The sequence below is a fragment of the Canis aureus genome, chromosome 5 (genome assembly GCF_053574225.1).
Source record: "Canis aureus isolate CA01 chromosome 5, VMU_Caureus_v.1.0, whole genome shotgun sequence".
Taxonomy (NCBI): Eukaryota; Metazoa; Chordata; class Mammalia; order Carnivora; family Canidae; genus Canis; species Canis aureus.
In genome coordinates this window covers 55,134,143-55,149,115 of record NC_135615.1, presented here as the reverse complement: position 1 = coordinate 55,149,115, position 14,973 = coordinate 55,134,143, and the positions used below count along the sequence as shown (strand labels likewise).

At 40.6% G+C, this 14,973-nt stretch overlaps 2 protein-coding genes and 1 non-coding gene across 11 annotated transcripts in view; 2 read left to right on the top strand and 1 right to left on the bottom strand.

The window, feature by feature from the left end:
• The window catches only part of CDK7 (cyclin dependent kinase 7), a 63,579-nt gene that overhangs the window by 4,917 nt on the left and 43,689 nt on the right, over positions 1–14,973 (bottom strand). For 2 of the 4 annotated variants that reach the window (XM_077898081.1, XM_077898085.1), the window contains one exon: positions 5,969–6,817. The exons of 1 other annotated variant lie outside the window; for it this stretch is intronic. In XM_077898081.1, coding sequence (XP_077754207.1) covers positions 6,519–6,817 — 299 coding nt within the window. In that variant the 3' untranslated portion in view covers positions 5,969–6,518. Of the gene's footprint in view, positions 1–5,968; positions 6,818–10,087; positions 11,083–14,973 lie in introns of those variants that run through there. One more of the 4 variants, XM_077898082.1, reaches the window with a different exon arrangement.
• Positions 1–14,973, top strand: part of CCDC125 (coiled-coil domain containing 125) — a 30,814-nt gene that overhangs the window by 7,771 nt on the left and 8,070 nt on the right. For all 6 annotated transcript variants that reach the window (XM_077898078.1, XM_077898076.1, XM_077898077.1 and 3 more), the window contains 6 exons: positions 2,423–2,481; positions 4,056–4,142; positions 6,208–6,285; positions 6,968–7,053; positions 12,837–12,919; positions 14,828–14,943. In XM_077898078.1, coding sequence (XP_077754204.1) covers positions 2,423–2,481; positions 4,056–4,142; positions 6,208–6,285; positions 6,968–7,053; positions 12,837–12,919; positions 14,828–14,943 — 509 coding nt within the window. The remainder of the gene's footprint in view (positions 1–2,422; positions 2,482–4,055; positions 4,143–6,207; positions 6,286–6,967; positions 7,054–12,836; positions 12,920–14,827; positions 14,944–14,973) is intronic.
• On the top strand, positions 8,153–8,349 carry LOC144315016 (U2 spliceosomal RNA). The gene has a single exon (XR_013380833.1). It is a non-coding gene; the product is annotated as a U2 spliceosomal RNA (small nuclear RNA).

Below are 14,973 nucleotides of genomic sequence, written 5' to 3'. Positions count from 1 at the left end.
CCCTCCTGTCCTATGAATCCCCTGTCCTTCCACCCTTCCAGCACAAGGTAAAGGTGACTGCAGTGGAGTTTGGAAATTCATCTCTATTCACCTCTCGGGATTGGTGACAACACAAAAGTAGCCCGTGCTTCTATTTCCAAGTGTTGTACAAATGCTGAAGTATAGTGATTACTCCATATATTAACACAGATGTTGGTGATACCAGCAATTACCTACCTTGCTCTTGGTGTGTGTATGACTCAGCGGTATGCCTCAGCCTTTTTTTTTTTTTTTTTTTAATTCATATAGTTATTGGGTACCTGTTAGATGCCAGAGGCTGTGGAGGCTCTGGGTACATGAATGAACCACAGAGTCTCCGTGTCATGAAATTGACATTCTAGTGGAGGAGAGAAAAAATTAATCTACCAGTCAACAGCTGTGTAACAGCAGGCAGTCCTAAGTGCTGGGACATGGAGTATTTGGAGGGGTGGGAGCATGCTATTTCAGGCAAGGGCCAGGCATACCTCTAAAGAGGTGGCTTCTGAGCCCCAGAATGAACTGATGTCCAAACCTGATACTTATCTGGGAAAGGTGTGCTCCAGGCAAATGTGTACCTCTGGGGTTTTTTTTTAGGAATGTCATGAAATCCTCCACCTAAAGATTAATCTTGTTCAAATGTCATCTCTACACCCAATGGGGGTAATGTAACCCTGAGATCGAGAGCCATACATTCCACTGAGTGGGCCAGCTAGATGCCCTCAAAAGATTATCATAACCAAATATAAAATTATGCTATATATTAAGGAAAGAATAAAATTCAGAATCATTGTGAGAGAATGTTACAACTCCAAAATGGTTGGGAACCCGGGGTGACTCCATGCCTCCTTGGTGGCACAGCTCTTGTCTGGCTGAATCTTTTATAATCCATGTTGTAAAAGTTCCCCCATCAAAGGGGAACAAGCACAAATTAGAACAACATGAGAATAATTTAAGAAACATGTTTTTCAGATTCACAAAAAAAACCATGTTGTTCATGAGGATCTTCTCCACCTTTCAAAATCCTTGAAATTATGATGGGATTATTTACTTGTTTTTCTTGCAGTTCCTTATCATGCATAGAGGATGGGCTCAGTTTTGCAAGCAAGATGTTGAAAACGGCACATGATGCTAAGATGCCTTTATGAGAACTGAGGAAACCACTGGGGTATAAACAAGATGTAACAGTAGAGATACGAGCTCCTGTCTTGTTGGGTCTTTTATCTCAACTTAGTGTCATCCTACATAAGGATATTGTTATTGGTTTCTTATGGCTAATAGGTAATTTCCCAATTACCACAACTGTAAATAATAATAAGATAACTTATTATCTTACACGTTTTACTGCGCCTGGAGGAACTCCCCTGGAGTTCCTTTGGAGACTCCAGAGTCCCATGCCTTTTCCAGCTTCTGCTAGAGCCTGCATGCACTCCTTGTCTGTGGCCAACCTCCTCCATCTCCGACGCCCGCCATGGCTGGTCAAGTCTTTCTCATGCTGTTTCACCCTGACGCTGACTTTCCTGCCTCTTTCATTTAGAAGGACTCTTGTTAGAACGGTGGGGTCACCTGGTTAATCCAGGATAAACCCCTAGTCCTTAGCTTAATCACACGGACAAAGTCCCTTTTGCCATGTATTCACAGGTTCTGGGGATTAAGGTGTGCTCATGGTTAGGGCCATTATTCTGCCTACCACATGTGTTACGACAGCGGAACTGGTCACTGCCAACCCAGTGTCACCTGTCCCTCTGGAACCTTGTGTCATCAGAGTAAAAACAAGATTTAGTTTTTGCCTTGATACCATCATATGGAGAGTTCAGAACAGCAAAGAAAAAACGGTTTTGAAACTTTTTAATGTCCCTCAACATACTCTTTCTAAAAAAATCTTTTCTTCCTTTCACTTCTTCTTAATCTTGCTTGTAATTTATCACTTTCATGTTTTTCTATTGCCAGTGAGACCACAATGAAAATGAAGCTCCTGGGAAGCTCAGTGTAATGTCTCAATTGATCACATTAAGGAGAGAATAATTGAAGTTACAGGAGACTTCTAGTCATTCTCCTTGGAAAGAAACTAAATTCAGGTTATTTCTTAGATATTCATATCACTGTATTGATTGTACTTAAGCCAAACACCAAAATTTACTTCACTCACCAACGTTAATTACTGTTTTGCATGTAGTAATTAACCAGTTCATTAACAGTTTTCTTAGCGTCCTTTTTTAAAGAGTGTTTTTCTTCAAAAGTTTGTGTCTTTTCATTAGTGCAGTGTTTTAACCTATTTTTTTTAATCAGTATTTGGTTTATTCCAATTCTTCCCTCCTGACAAAAAATCGTATTTGATATTTTGTAAACAGATGTCCTGTGTTCAACTAGTTAAAAAAAATTTGTTTTGTTTGTTTTTCCCTAATAGATTCAAATTCAGAATTGTCAAACGCCGAATTAAAGCAACGTCTTCATGATACTTTAGAGGTAAGTACTTTGGCTAAATAAAAATTCTCATGTGGGGGTGCCTGGGTGGCTCAGTTGGTTGAGCATCTGCCTTCGGCTCAGGTCATGATCTGGGGCCTGGGATTGAGCCCCATATCAGGCTTCCTGCTCAGTGGAGAATCTGCTTCTCCCTCTGCCCCTCCCCTCGCATGTGCTCTGTCAAATAAATAAAATCTTTTTTTTTTTTAAGATTTTATTTATTCATGAGAGAGAGAGAGAGAGAGGCAGAGACACAGGCAGAGAGAGAAGCAGGCTCCATGCAGGGAGCCTGACGTGGGACTCGATCCTGGTTCTCCAGGATCCCGCCCTGGGCTGACGGCAGTGCTAAACTGCTGAGCCACTGGGGCTGCCCTAAATGACATCTTTAAAAAAAAAAAATTCTCCAGTGAACAAAGCCCACTGATACTTTAAGTAATACTAAAATTGTCTGGAAGGCAGTTGTGGCTTTCCAGATATTTCTTGAGCCACAATATCGAGCTCTTAACTTTCAACTGGCCTCCTCCATTTCTCATTCTTCTCATCTCTCAAGAGAGCCATTCAGGGAAGCACGCCCTCCAGCTTGCCTTTCGCCCCTCATCTTTTACCACTTCTCTAATCTGCTCCTGGAGAAAAGGGTTACACACTTCCTTCTATCGTTCTTCCCTGGGTGTGTGGCTTGCAATAAACGGACTTAATTTAACCTCTTTGAAGTCAGGAGACCAGCAGGTATCCCAGGCACCCATAGTCCAGCTTGCCGGGTGTAGGAGTTTCTGTGCAGGGGTCTCTGTCTTCTGGGAAATGAGAAGCCCATCTTAATGTGTAACTCTTCCAGTGAAAGCCAGTAAGCTACTGTAATTGTTTCTTAGGGCTGCTGTAGCAAAGCACCACAAACAGGCAGCTTAAATTACAGAGATGTATCCTTTCTCTGTTCTGGAAGCCAGGAACCTGAAATCCGGGTGTCAGTTGGCCATGTGCCCTCTGACAGCTCAAAGCCTCGGTGTTTGCCCTGCTGATCTTGGCATTCCTTGGCCTACAGGTGCATCACTCCAGTCTCTGCCTCTCTTGTCACGTGGCCGCCTTGTGTGTCTGTGACCAAATTTTTCTGTCTCAGGACACCAGTCATTGGATTGGGGCCTGCCCTAATCCGGTGTGACCCAACCGTAATCTGGCTGTGTCTGCAAAGACCCTGTCTGCAAATCCAGGAGTCAGGATTTGGACTTCTTTTTACTTGGTGGGGAGGACATAATCCAACTGATAGTAGCTATTGTAGCTCTGTGGATGATTATGAGCTTATTTTAGGTGCTCTAAAGGTTATTTTCAGATTATTAGCTGTGTGGTCTAGAAGGGCAAAAGCAAATGATCTGGGCTTTCAGTCACAACTGGTGCCAGACAGTGAGTCTCAGTCTAAAGCCTGCCTGGGCTGCTTAGGAAGCTGGGAGTAATTTCCAGCCTCTTTTGTAAGGCCAGAGTGCCTAGAGTCAGAGTGCACGTTGAGCTTACATGTAAACTATCCAAATGGATCATTTTGGGCTTGCATATCTTACAGATATGTAGACTACTTTTACTTCTCTCCTCAGGAGGTAGAAATTTTAAAAACTGAACTTGAGGCATCGCAAAGACAGCTTGAAGGTAAAGAGGAAGCACTGAAAATTCTTCAGAGCATGGTAAGAAATTGTTTTCAAATTTGGTCACTTACACATTCGAATCATAGGTAACAGGGTTTTATGTTTTAAAACAAAAGCATCGGGGCACCTGGGTGGTTCAGTTTGCTTAGCGTCTACTTCTGCTCAGGTCACAATCCCAGGGTCCTGGGATCCAGGCCTGCATCAGGCTCCCTGCTTAGCAGAGTCAGCTTCTCCCTCTGCCACACCCCCCTTTGCTCCTGTTCTCAAATAAATAAAATCTTTTTTTTTTTTTTAAGATTTTATTTATTTATTCATGGGGGGGGTGGGAGAGAGAGAGAGAGAGAGAGAGGCAGATACATAGGCAAAGAGATAAGCAGGCTCCATGCAGGGAGCCCGACGCAGGACTTGATCCTGGGTCCCCAGGATCACACCCTGGGCTGAAGGTGGCACTAAATTGCTGAGCCACCCGGCCTGCCCTCCAATAAATAAAATCTTTAAAAAAAACCAATAAAGGGATCCCTGGGTGGCGCAGCGGTTTGGCGCCTGCCTTTGGCCCAGGGCGCGATCCTGGAGACCCGGGATCGAGTCCCACATCGGGCTCCCGGTGCATGGAGCCTGCTTCTCCCTCTGCCTGTGTCTCTGCCTCTCTCTCTCTCTCTGTGACTATCATAAATAAATTAAAATTAAAAAACAAAACAAAACAATAAAAGCATCAGTGCTTAATGTAGTTGTTTTTTATTGAGGTGTAGATTCTAAAGTTTCTATTGAGGTGAAATTTATATGCCATGAATTTCAATTGTTTTCAGTATATTTTTGCTAAACTTGGAGTTGCATAACTATCATCATGATCTTATTTTATTTTATTTATTTTTATTTTTATTTTATTTTTTTAAAAGATTTTATTTATTTATGAAAGACACAGAAGGAGAGAGAGAGAGGCAGAGGGAGAGGGAGAAGCAGGCTCCATGCAGGGAGCCTGATGTGGGACTCGATCCTGGGACTCCAGGATCAGGCCCTGGGCCAAAGGCAGGCCAAACCACTGAGCCACCCAGGGATCCCCATGATCTAATTTTAGAGTATTTTCAGTATTTCCCCAAAGGAATCTCTAACCTATTAGCAGTCATTCCCTATTCCCATCCCCGACCCCAGACAAACACTAATCTCCTTCCTGTCTTTTGGATTTGTGTTTTCTTTTTTTTTTTTTTTTTTAAGATTTTATTTATTTATTCATGAGAGACACAGAGATTGAGAGGCAGAGACACAGGCAGAGGGAGAAGTCAGCTCCAAGCAGGGAGCCAGACGTGGGACTCGATCCCGGGTCTCCAGGATCACGCCCCGGACTGAACGTGGCACTAAACCGCTGAGCCACCCGGGCTGCCCGGATTTGTGTTTTCTATTTCATATAAATGGAATGCTTTATTTTTATTTTTATTTTTTTAAATTTTTATTTATTTATGATAGTCACACAGAGAGAGAGAGAGGCAGAGACACAGGCAGAGAGAGAAGCAGGCTCCATGCACCGGGAGCCCGACGTGGGATTCGATCCCGGGTCTCCAGGATCGCGCCCTGGGCCAAAGGCAGGCGCCAAACCGCTGCACCACCCAGGGATCCCAAATGGAATGCTTTAATATGCGTCTGGATTCTTTAAAAAAAAAAAAAAAGTCTGGATTTCTTTAATTAACATGTTTTTGAGGCTCATGCATACTGTAGCATGTGTCAGTGTTTTCTTCTTTTTTATTGTTCAATATTCCGTTGTATGGATAGACCACATCTTGTTTATCCATTCACCATTTGATGGGCACCTACACTATTTCCTCTTTTGCGCTCTTATGAATAACACTGCTGTATTTGTTCATGCACCAGTCTTTGTGTGGAACGTTCATTCATTCATTCTCCTATTCATCAGAGTCAAACCAAGATCTTCTTTTTTTTTTTTTTAAACCAAGATCTTCTGACCCTGGAACTATCAAATTTTCCATAAAAGGTGGTCTCTGTGGAAATTCTGTGTTTTCTGTGGTCTTAAAATAAAAATGTGACCCTTACTGTGCAAAAGGAATAATGAGAAATTTAATTTATACAGGTAATGATTTTTATTTTTTCCTAGGCAATATTTGGCAAAGCCACAAGTCACACTCAAGTGGTGCTTCAAAAAACTATGGAACAAAAGAGATCCTTGGAGAAGGTATTTGCCACTTCTAGTGTAGTGTAGACTTATCCACTAAGGTCTCAAATAGGATTTCCTTTAGAAGTCACCACACTACAGGGTATGTTATTCGTGTATTCCCTCTGTTGGTTGTGCTTCTGTTTTACACAGTCCCTTCCCTTTTGGAGCCAATCCAAACCTGTTGTTAACAGGGTCAAGAATTAAGATTTTTTACTTCCTCATTCTAAGGCAGTAGGAGGCTTGCCAGGTCGTCACTTTTTCTTCTTTTTCCTTCTTTTCGTTCTCTGCTTGCCTGTCAGAGCCTGCCTCTTTCTGACCATCACATCATCACGAAGATGGTCGTAAGGAATCCCCATGGAAGGGCTTGTACCTTTGCCTCTTGTACTTTCCCTTGATGGCAGTGTCCTGGCCTCAAACTCCGAGGCGTGTTTTGCTTGTGGGTCTGAAATGGGTTGCAGGTGGCGGCCGTGAGAAATCCAGGCTCTGCGCAGTAACATTTGGAGCAGTTTCTTATAGGAAGCAAGCTTTTCTTGACTGCTGTATGTGTGGCCTGTGAGATAGGTGTTTATAGATGTCATAGACTCTTTTTGAATAGTTTCTCTTTAACCTGTTCCTGTTAAGTGATTTATTTCAGCTATTCACAATGTCCTAAAGTGATTTGTAGTAATTTTTTATGAAAAGTGCTATTTTCTTTCTATAGGAAGTAAATGCCTTGCAGTGGGAAATAGAATTTGATCAGAATAGATTTAAAAGTATAGAGGAATCATGGACCCAAAAATATGACAGGTTTGTATATTCTTATTCTATAGTTTTTCTTTGGAAATCTTTAAAGTGTGTATAATTTATATTTTTATTATTTTTAATATTTGTTTATTTGAGTAATCTCTATTCCCCTCATGGGGCTCAAACTCTTAACCCCAAGGTCAAGAATCACTCTTCTGACTGAGCCAGCCAGGCGCCCCATGAAGTATGTAGAATTCAAATATAGTTTAGGTGTTCTTTTTTTTTTTTTTTTTTTTTTATTTATGATAGTCACAGAGAGAGAGAGAGAGAGAGAGAGAGGCAGAGACATAGGCAGAGGGAGAAGCAGGCTCCATGCACCGGGAGCCCGATGTGGGATTCGATCCCGGGTCTCCAGGATCGCGCCCTGGGCCAAAGGCAGGCGCCAAACCGCTGCGCCACCCAGGGATCCCAGTTTAGGTGTTCTTTTGTGAGCTGTGAATATTATGAAAGTCTTCTTTTCCACTTATACCGGTTTCGTATTTTTGTTAGTATTTTTTTTAAATATAGTATAAACTATATATATATATATTTTTTTTTTTTAAATTTTATATGTCTCTTTAATTTTATGTGTCTCAGAGAGAGAGACACTTAAGAGAGGCAGAGACACAGGCAGAGGGAGAAGCAGGCTCCATGCAGGGAGCCCGATGTGGGACTCAATCCCGGGACCCTAGAATCACGCCCTGGGCCGAAGGCAGGCACTTAACCGCCGAGCCACTCAGGCGTCCCTAAACTATATATTTTTTAAGTAGGCTTTATGCTCACCATGAGGCTTGCACTGACAACCCCGAAATCAAGAGTTGTATGCATACCAACTGAGCCAGCCAGGCACCTCTATAAATTATGCATTTATTGTGTATATTATATATTTTTTAAAGGTTTTATGTATTTATTAGAGAGGGAGAGAAAGAGAGCATGTGTGTGTACAAGTAGGTAGAGCAGCAGGCAGAGGAAGAAGCAGGCTCCCCGCCGAGCAGAGAGCCTGATGCAGCACCTGAGCCCAAGGCAGGTGCTTAACAGACTAGGCACCAGGTGTCCCCCCTTATAAACTTTATTTTAAAAAGCATTGTAAAAAAATAAAAATAAAAAAATAAAAAGCACTGTAATAGCTTCTCGGCCTTTTGGCTAAGATAAAGTGTAGTATCTGTTCTTCTCAGTAAGAAGCAGTCTAAGAGCCATGTTTTCCAAGTTATTGTAGTGCTGGCATTTTACGAACAAATCTTTTGGGCAGTTTTTATTAGTGTGAATTTATTAGGTAATTTTAAATTATAAGATACACATATTATAAATTGAGAAATTAATTTGATAACTGGGGGTTATTATAAATAACTTTAGCACCTAATTTTTAATTCATTACTACCTTTTAATACAAGAGAACTGAACACGTACAGAAAAGTTGCAAGAATAGTACAAAGATTTCCTGTATATCTTTCTCCAAGATTCTTCAAAGTAGAACACTTTACCACATTTATCATTCCCTCTTTCTTTGTAGTTAAACATATAAAGATATCTGAGCCATTTAAGACTAAGTTGCATATAAGGCCTCATTACTCTAAATATTTACTTTGTGTTACAAAAGGGAACTTTTATGATCATACTAAAATTATCAAAATTAAGATATTAATCCAATACTTATTTAATCTCTAGCCCTTATTTAGATTCGCTAATTATCCTATTAAAATACCCCTATAGCTGGGCAGCCCGGGTGGCTCAGTGGTTTAGCACCATCTTGAGCCCAGGGCATGATCCTGGAGACCCGGGATCGAGTCCCATGTCAGGCTCCCTGAATAGAGCCTGCTTCTCCCTCTGCCTGTGTCTCTGTCTCTCTCTGTGTCTCTTGGCATTAAGATTTATTATAAATAAATAAAACCTTAAAAAAAAATTCCCCTGTAGCAAAAGAGAAAAAAAACATTCCTGTGTTCTGGGAGGCAGTCCAGAACCAAGCACTGCGTTTGGTTGTCCCATCTAAACTTGAGTCCCCTTTAATCTGAAAAAATTAGGAGGGAGGGAGGCCACAGTGAGGGGCAGGAGAAAAAAATCTGAAGTAGTTATTCGGTGTTTCTTTGTCCTCGCCATTAGTTGAGGACAGGCTGGTTACATATCCCACATTGGAGATTTCTGATATTTCTGAATTTAATTCAGTTCATGCATTTTGAGCAGTATTACCAGTGAAGCAATGTTGTGTTCTCAGAAGGCCGGTGAAGCTGATCTATCCCATTCCTAGCCTGTGAATCTTGACTACTTGGTTAAGGTGTGGTGTGTACCCTCACTCTCCACTATAAAGTCACTGTTTATTCCCCTTGTGATTAATCAGCATCTGTGGGGAGATGCTCTGAGATTGTGATTTATCAGATTTTCATCCACTAGTCTTTATATCCACAGATTTTTCTGCCTGAAGCAGTCATTACTATGATAGTCTCTTAGTCCTTCTGCATTTACTTGCTGGCATTTTACTCCAAGAAAGGGCTTTTTTTTCCTCCCATTTATTTATACCAAAATGGATTCATGAATTCTTGCATTATTCAGCTGGTTAAAAGCCATTACTATCATAACTTCTCTTGTTGCTTAAAATTTTCCAATTTGGGGGACACTTGGGTAGGGTGCAGTGGGTTACGGTCTGACTCTTGGTTTTGGCTCAGGTCACGATCTCAGGGTTGTGAGATCGAGCCCCGTGTCTAGCTCCATGCTCAACGTGGAGTCTGCTTAAGACTTTCTCCCTTAAAAAAAAAAAAAAAGTGGGGGGCACATGGGAGGCACTGTTGGTTGATGGTCTGACTCTTGGTTTTTGGCTCCGGTCATGATCTCAAGAGTTGCGAGATTGAAAAAAAAAAAAAAAAAAGGGGTGGTGAGATCCAGCCCTACGTCAGGCTCTGCACTCTGCAAGGAGTCATTGGCTTGAGCTTCTCTCCCCGTCTTATTCTGCCCCTACCCTCCCACCCCCACTTGCTTGCACTTTCTCTCTCTCAAATAAATAACTCTTTAAAAAAAAATTAAGACCTATTTGGTTTCTTTTTTCTCTTCAGTATGGTTACACTGTTCATTTATTTGTTTCTATCTGTGTTCTGGGCTTTTCTCCACCATTCTTTTTTTTTTTTTTTTTTTTAAGATTTTATTTATTTATTCATAGAGACAGAGAGAGAGAGGGAGAGGGAGAAGCAGGCTCCATGCAGGGAGCCCGATGTGGGACTGGATCCCCGGTCTCCAGGATCACACTCCAGGCTGCAGGCGGCGCCAAACCGCTGCGCCACCGGGGCTGCCCTTTCTCTGCCATTCTTCTTGATTTACTTACTCATATTGTTTATTTTTGACTTTGTAAAACACTGACATGCTTCCAAAAGTCAGAAGTATTCTGAGAGGTATACTCAGGAATGTCCTCCTCCCTGCATGCCTACTCCCCGCATTCCCGATGTCCTGCCATCCTTCCTTTTCTCACCATCTGTAGATAACAGAAATGTGCGTATGTGTCTGTTCTCTAACAACTTCTTTCTTACACCAAAGAATGGTTGGTTGGCTGTAGATACTCTTTTGCACTGTGTTTTCTACTTAACAGTAGAGTTTATCCTGGGAAACCACCCCACTGTGTGGGTGGGCCATGTGTACTCAACCATTCTCCAATGTATAGGCACTTAGATTGTTTCCAGTATTTTGCAATTATAAACAGTGCTCCAATAAACAGCCTTGACATATATACTTTTGTGAGACATACTTTTAGGGTAAATTCTTAGAAGCAGAATTGCTGGGTCAAAAGGTAAATTCATATGTATATTTATGAGATGTTATCACATGCTTCTCTATGAGGCTTGTACCACTCCACTTGCCTACCAGCAATCTATGAAAAGCGCCTCATCAAGAGAATGTATCATAAATATTAATTTTTATCAATTTGCTAGTTTTGTCTTGGTTTACGTATTTTGTTTTGGCTGCACAGACCCAGAAAAATCTTGATTCAGACACACACATTTGTACTTGTCAGTAATTGTCTTCTAGTATATTCTCCAATAAGCAGAGAGGACAACAGATACTTTATGATGAAGTCTGCACAAGAAGAGAGTGAACCAGACAGAAAAGTTAATGCATTTGACTGAGTAGGATTTTTTTTTAATTTTATCTATTTATTTACTTTTGACTAAGTGGGTATTTAAAAACTATAATATATAAGATAGCTAAAGAGGATCTAGTAAAATGTTTGTGAGCACCTGAAGAATTTTCTCATAGCCTTACAGCTACTAGAATTCAGTTTGAAAATTAAAGACACTCGGTCTTTAATTTTCAGTCTTAGAATTTGTACTAAAAAAAAAAAAAAAAAGAATTTGTACTAACAAAGGTGCTGCAGACCTTGCTTGAGAAACCTATTTCACATTTTATCAATTGGTTAAGTAATTCATGGAAAATGAATGCCTTAGATCTACATTTCACTTTTAATTGAAAAGCTTTAATTTCATGACCAACCACTGTTTTAAAGATCTAAGGCTAGTTATGAGCAGCGCATATAACATGCCCCACAAACATCACTACAAAGTATCCTGATACTTTTACCTATCAAGTTTTAAAATGACCAATCTGACTGTTGTTTTCAATTACAAAAACATCAAGCCTCTAATACTGGGCAATTTAGAACTCTTGTAAGTAACTCCCAATTTTTTTTTAAAAAAGATTTTATTTATTGGGATGGGGGGGCAGAGGGAGAGAGAATCTCAAGCAAACTCTGCTCAGCAGGAAGGCAGATACCGGGCTCTATGTCAGGACCCGGAGACCCTAAGATCGTGACCTGAGCCAACATCAAGAATTGGCCACTTAACCGACTGAACCACCCAGTTGCCCCCCCCCCATTTTTATTCAGTATATTTTCCCCCACATATCTTTTCCTTTCTTGTTTTGTTTTTTTCTTTCTTGATTTTAAAACAGATATAATTGAGATATATTTGTATCAGGTATACAACATAATGAATTCAGTATTTGTTTATATTTGCAAAATGATCAGTCTAGATAACATTTGTCACTATACATAGCGAACAAAAAGTTCTTGTGATGAGAACTTTTAAGATCTATTTTCTTAGTAACTTTTTTTTTTTAAAGATTTATTTGAGAGAGAGAACGAGCAGAGGAAAAGGGCAGAGGGTGAGGAAGTGTTCCAAGCTGACTCCGCATTAGGCACAGAGCCTGACGCAGAGCTCCATCTCACGACCCTGATATCATAACCTCAAGTCAGATGCTTAACTGAACCACCCAGGTGCCCCTGATTATTTTTAATTAATTAAGGGGGAGAGGGAGAGAGATAATCTTAAGCAGGCTCCATGCCCAGCATGGACCCTGACATGGAGCTTGATCTCACAACCCTGAGATCATGACCTGAGCTAAAATCAGGAGTCACACAGATGCTTAACCTGCTGAGCCACCCAGGCTCCCCTATTTTTATTTTATTTTAAGCAGGCTCCACACTCATTGTGGAGCTTTAACTGAGGAACCCTGAGATAAAGAGTCCTATGCTCTACCAACTGAGCCAGCTAGGGACCTGCCCCCGCCTGTTTTTATTATTTTATTTTTTATTTTTTAATTTGAGATACCTCTGATTCTTTCTCAGCTAAATATATAGGAGAATTAAGAGTGTGTTCAAAATCTTACCACACTCCTTTAAATTGTTTTTGTTTTGTGACTCACATAAGTTCTACACTGTTTTGAAGTAGGAAAATTTTTATTCGGGTTTTTGTGTTTTAATTATAGGATAAAAATATTGCCATTCAACCATGAAATGTTAATGTTTTAGTTATTTGGAGGGTACTTTTTTCCAGGCTAAACTGTGAAAATGCAGTCCTCCAAGAAGCTTTGAACATGAAAACAGAAGAAATTAAAATGCTCAAGTCAGAAAATGCACGTAAGTGGAGAGTGATACTGTGATGATTGTTTAAAATAGTATGTTAAAAGATCAGTTTTAGGGCAGCCTTGGTGGCGCAGCCCCTGGCGCCTGCAGCCCAGGATATGATCCTGAAGACCCAGGATAAAGTCCCACATCAGGCTCCCTGCATGGAGCTTGCTTCTCCCTCTGCCTGTGTCTCTGCCTCTCTCTCTCTCGTGTGTCTCTCTCATGAATAAGTAAAATCTTTAAAAAAATAAATAAATAAAAGATCAATTTTAAATAGAGTGCCCCTTGTTAAGAACATACATAATGATAGACAAGGTGCTCTTATTTTGAAGTAATACACTGTAAGGATAATAGAAGAAATGCATCATTTGGGGTGTTTGTAATTAAAAGAAAAATTTTTAGGTGAAATTCAAATAACAAAACCATTCAAAACATTCACAACATTTGCAACCATGTAGTTCCAAAAGATTTCCATCACTCCAAAACAAAACCCTGTATCTATTATTCCCCCCCATCCTCCCTTTACCCTTTAGTTTTTATACTCATTGTAAAACGGTAGAGCACCTGATGTTTGAGGAATCTGAGTAGGTGTATGTTTTACTGGAACACTAGTAGAAAAAGTATGTAACTGTATAATTATTCAGTATTTTCAAAAATGTCTTGTGACTTTATTACTAAGAAATTTTTAAGATGACTCTGAAAACTTGAAATTTTTTACAAATGTGTATATATACACATCCCTTGTTATGAGCCACCATATGTGAAAAGTTAAGGTATTTTTAATATTAAGATGGCATCAACTTTCTATAAAATTTTATTTTCTTAAAGATCTTATTTATTTATTTATGAGAGACACAGAGAGAGGCAGAGACACAGGCAGAGGGAGAAGCAGGCTCCATGCAGGGAGCCCGATGTGGGACTCGATCCCGGGTCTCCAGGATCACGCCCTGGGCTGAAGGTGGCGCCAAACTGCTAAGCCCCTCAGGGATCCCTTTTATAAAATTTTATTTTTATTTTTTTTCCTTTTATAAAATTTTAAATGTTGATTCTTCCTTCTTAGCAGAAACTTTTAAAGTAGTGGCTTGAAGGGGACAAGGTTCTAAATCAGGTCATGGGCACTTTCTGTAGTTCAGTAAGTGAACTATGGCAGAGCCCATGGGTGAGAACTGCACACAGAAGATGGTGCTTCTCAACAGCAGTGACTGAGCAGATGGGGGGGCTTCTCCTGTGTTGGGTGAGCTCAGGACAGAAGGTGCCCATGACCACATCCCCTCCCCCTCTACCAACTCATCCTGCAGTAAGAGGGGGTAAAGTTATTTTCTGCTCAGTAGACAGCAGTACCCTTCTTGTTCTAAATGTTTGGTTGAGAGCCTCTTGTGAAGTCAGCTAAAATTATGTAACTGGTACATCTGATGTTGATGTATGGGATCTCGGCATCTGGTTGTCTTCCTATCCAGCAAAGGCAAATAATTTGCATTTTTTTCTTCTCTTTGAAAATCCTACAAATTTTCTTTGCGCAAACGAAGACCAGACTTTAGTTGCAAAAATGAAGATACTTCAATGTTAAAAATGGTAATGTTTAATCCAGTGTTTCATGTACGTTATCTCCCTGGATACCCACTATTCCATCAGATTTTTTTTTTTAAGATTTTTATTTATTTATTCATGAGAGACACAGGCAGAGGGAGAAGCAGGCTCCACGCAGGGAGCCCAACATGGGACTCGATCCCGGGTCTCCAGGATCACACCCTAGGCCAAAGGCGGCACTAAACCGCTGAGCCACCCGGGCTGCCCTCCATCAGATTTTTTTGATGGGGCCCGTCTTAATAGGCAATGTCTGTGTATATGCACTGCTTAGAAGTGAGTGTATGTTGTTGCTGTAATTTCATAACTAACGCTCTCTTCTTTGGCCTTTCCTAGTTTTAAATCAACAGTATTTGGAGGCCCTTGCCATGCTTGAGGTCAAACAGCAGATGGTAGCTCAGGAAAACATATGCCATGATAAAAGTGGTTTTACCGAGGTTTCAAGTCTTGAGGTAGGTAAGCCTGTATGAAAGTTGAAAAGA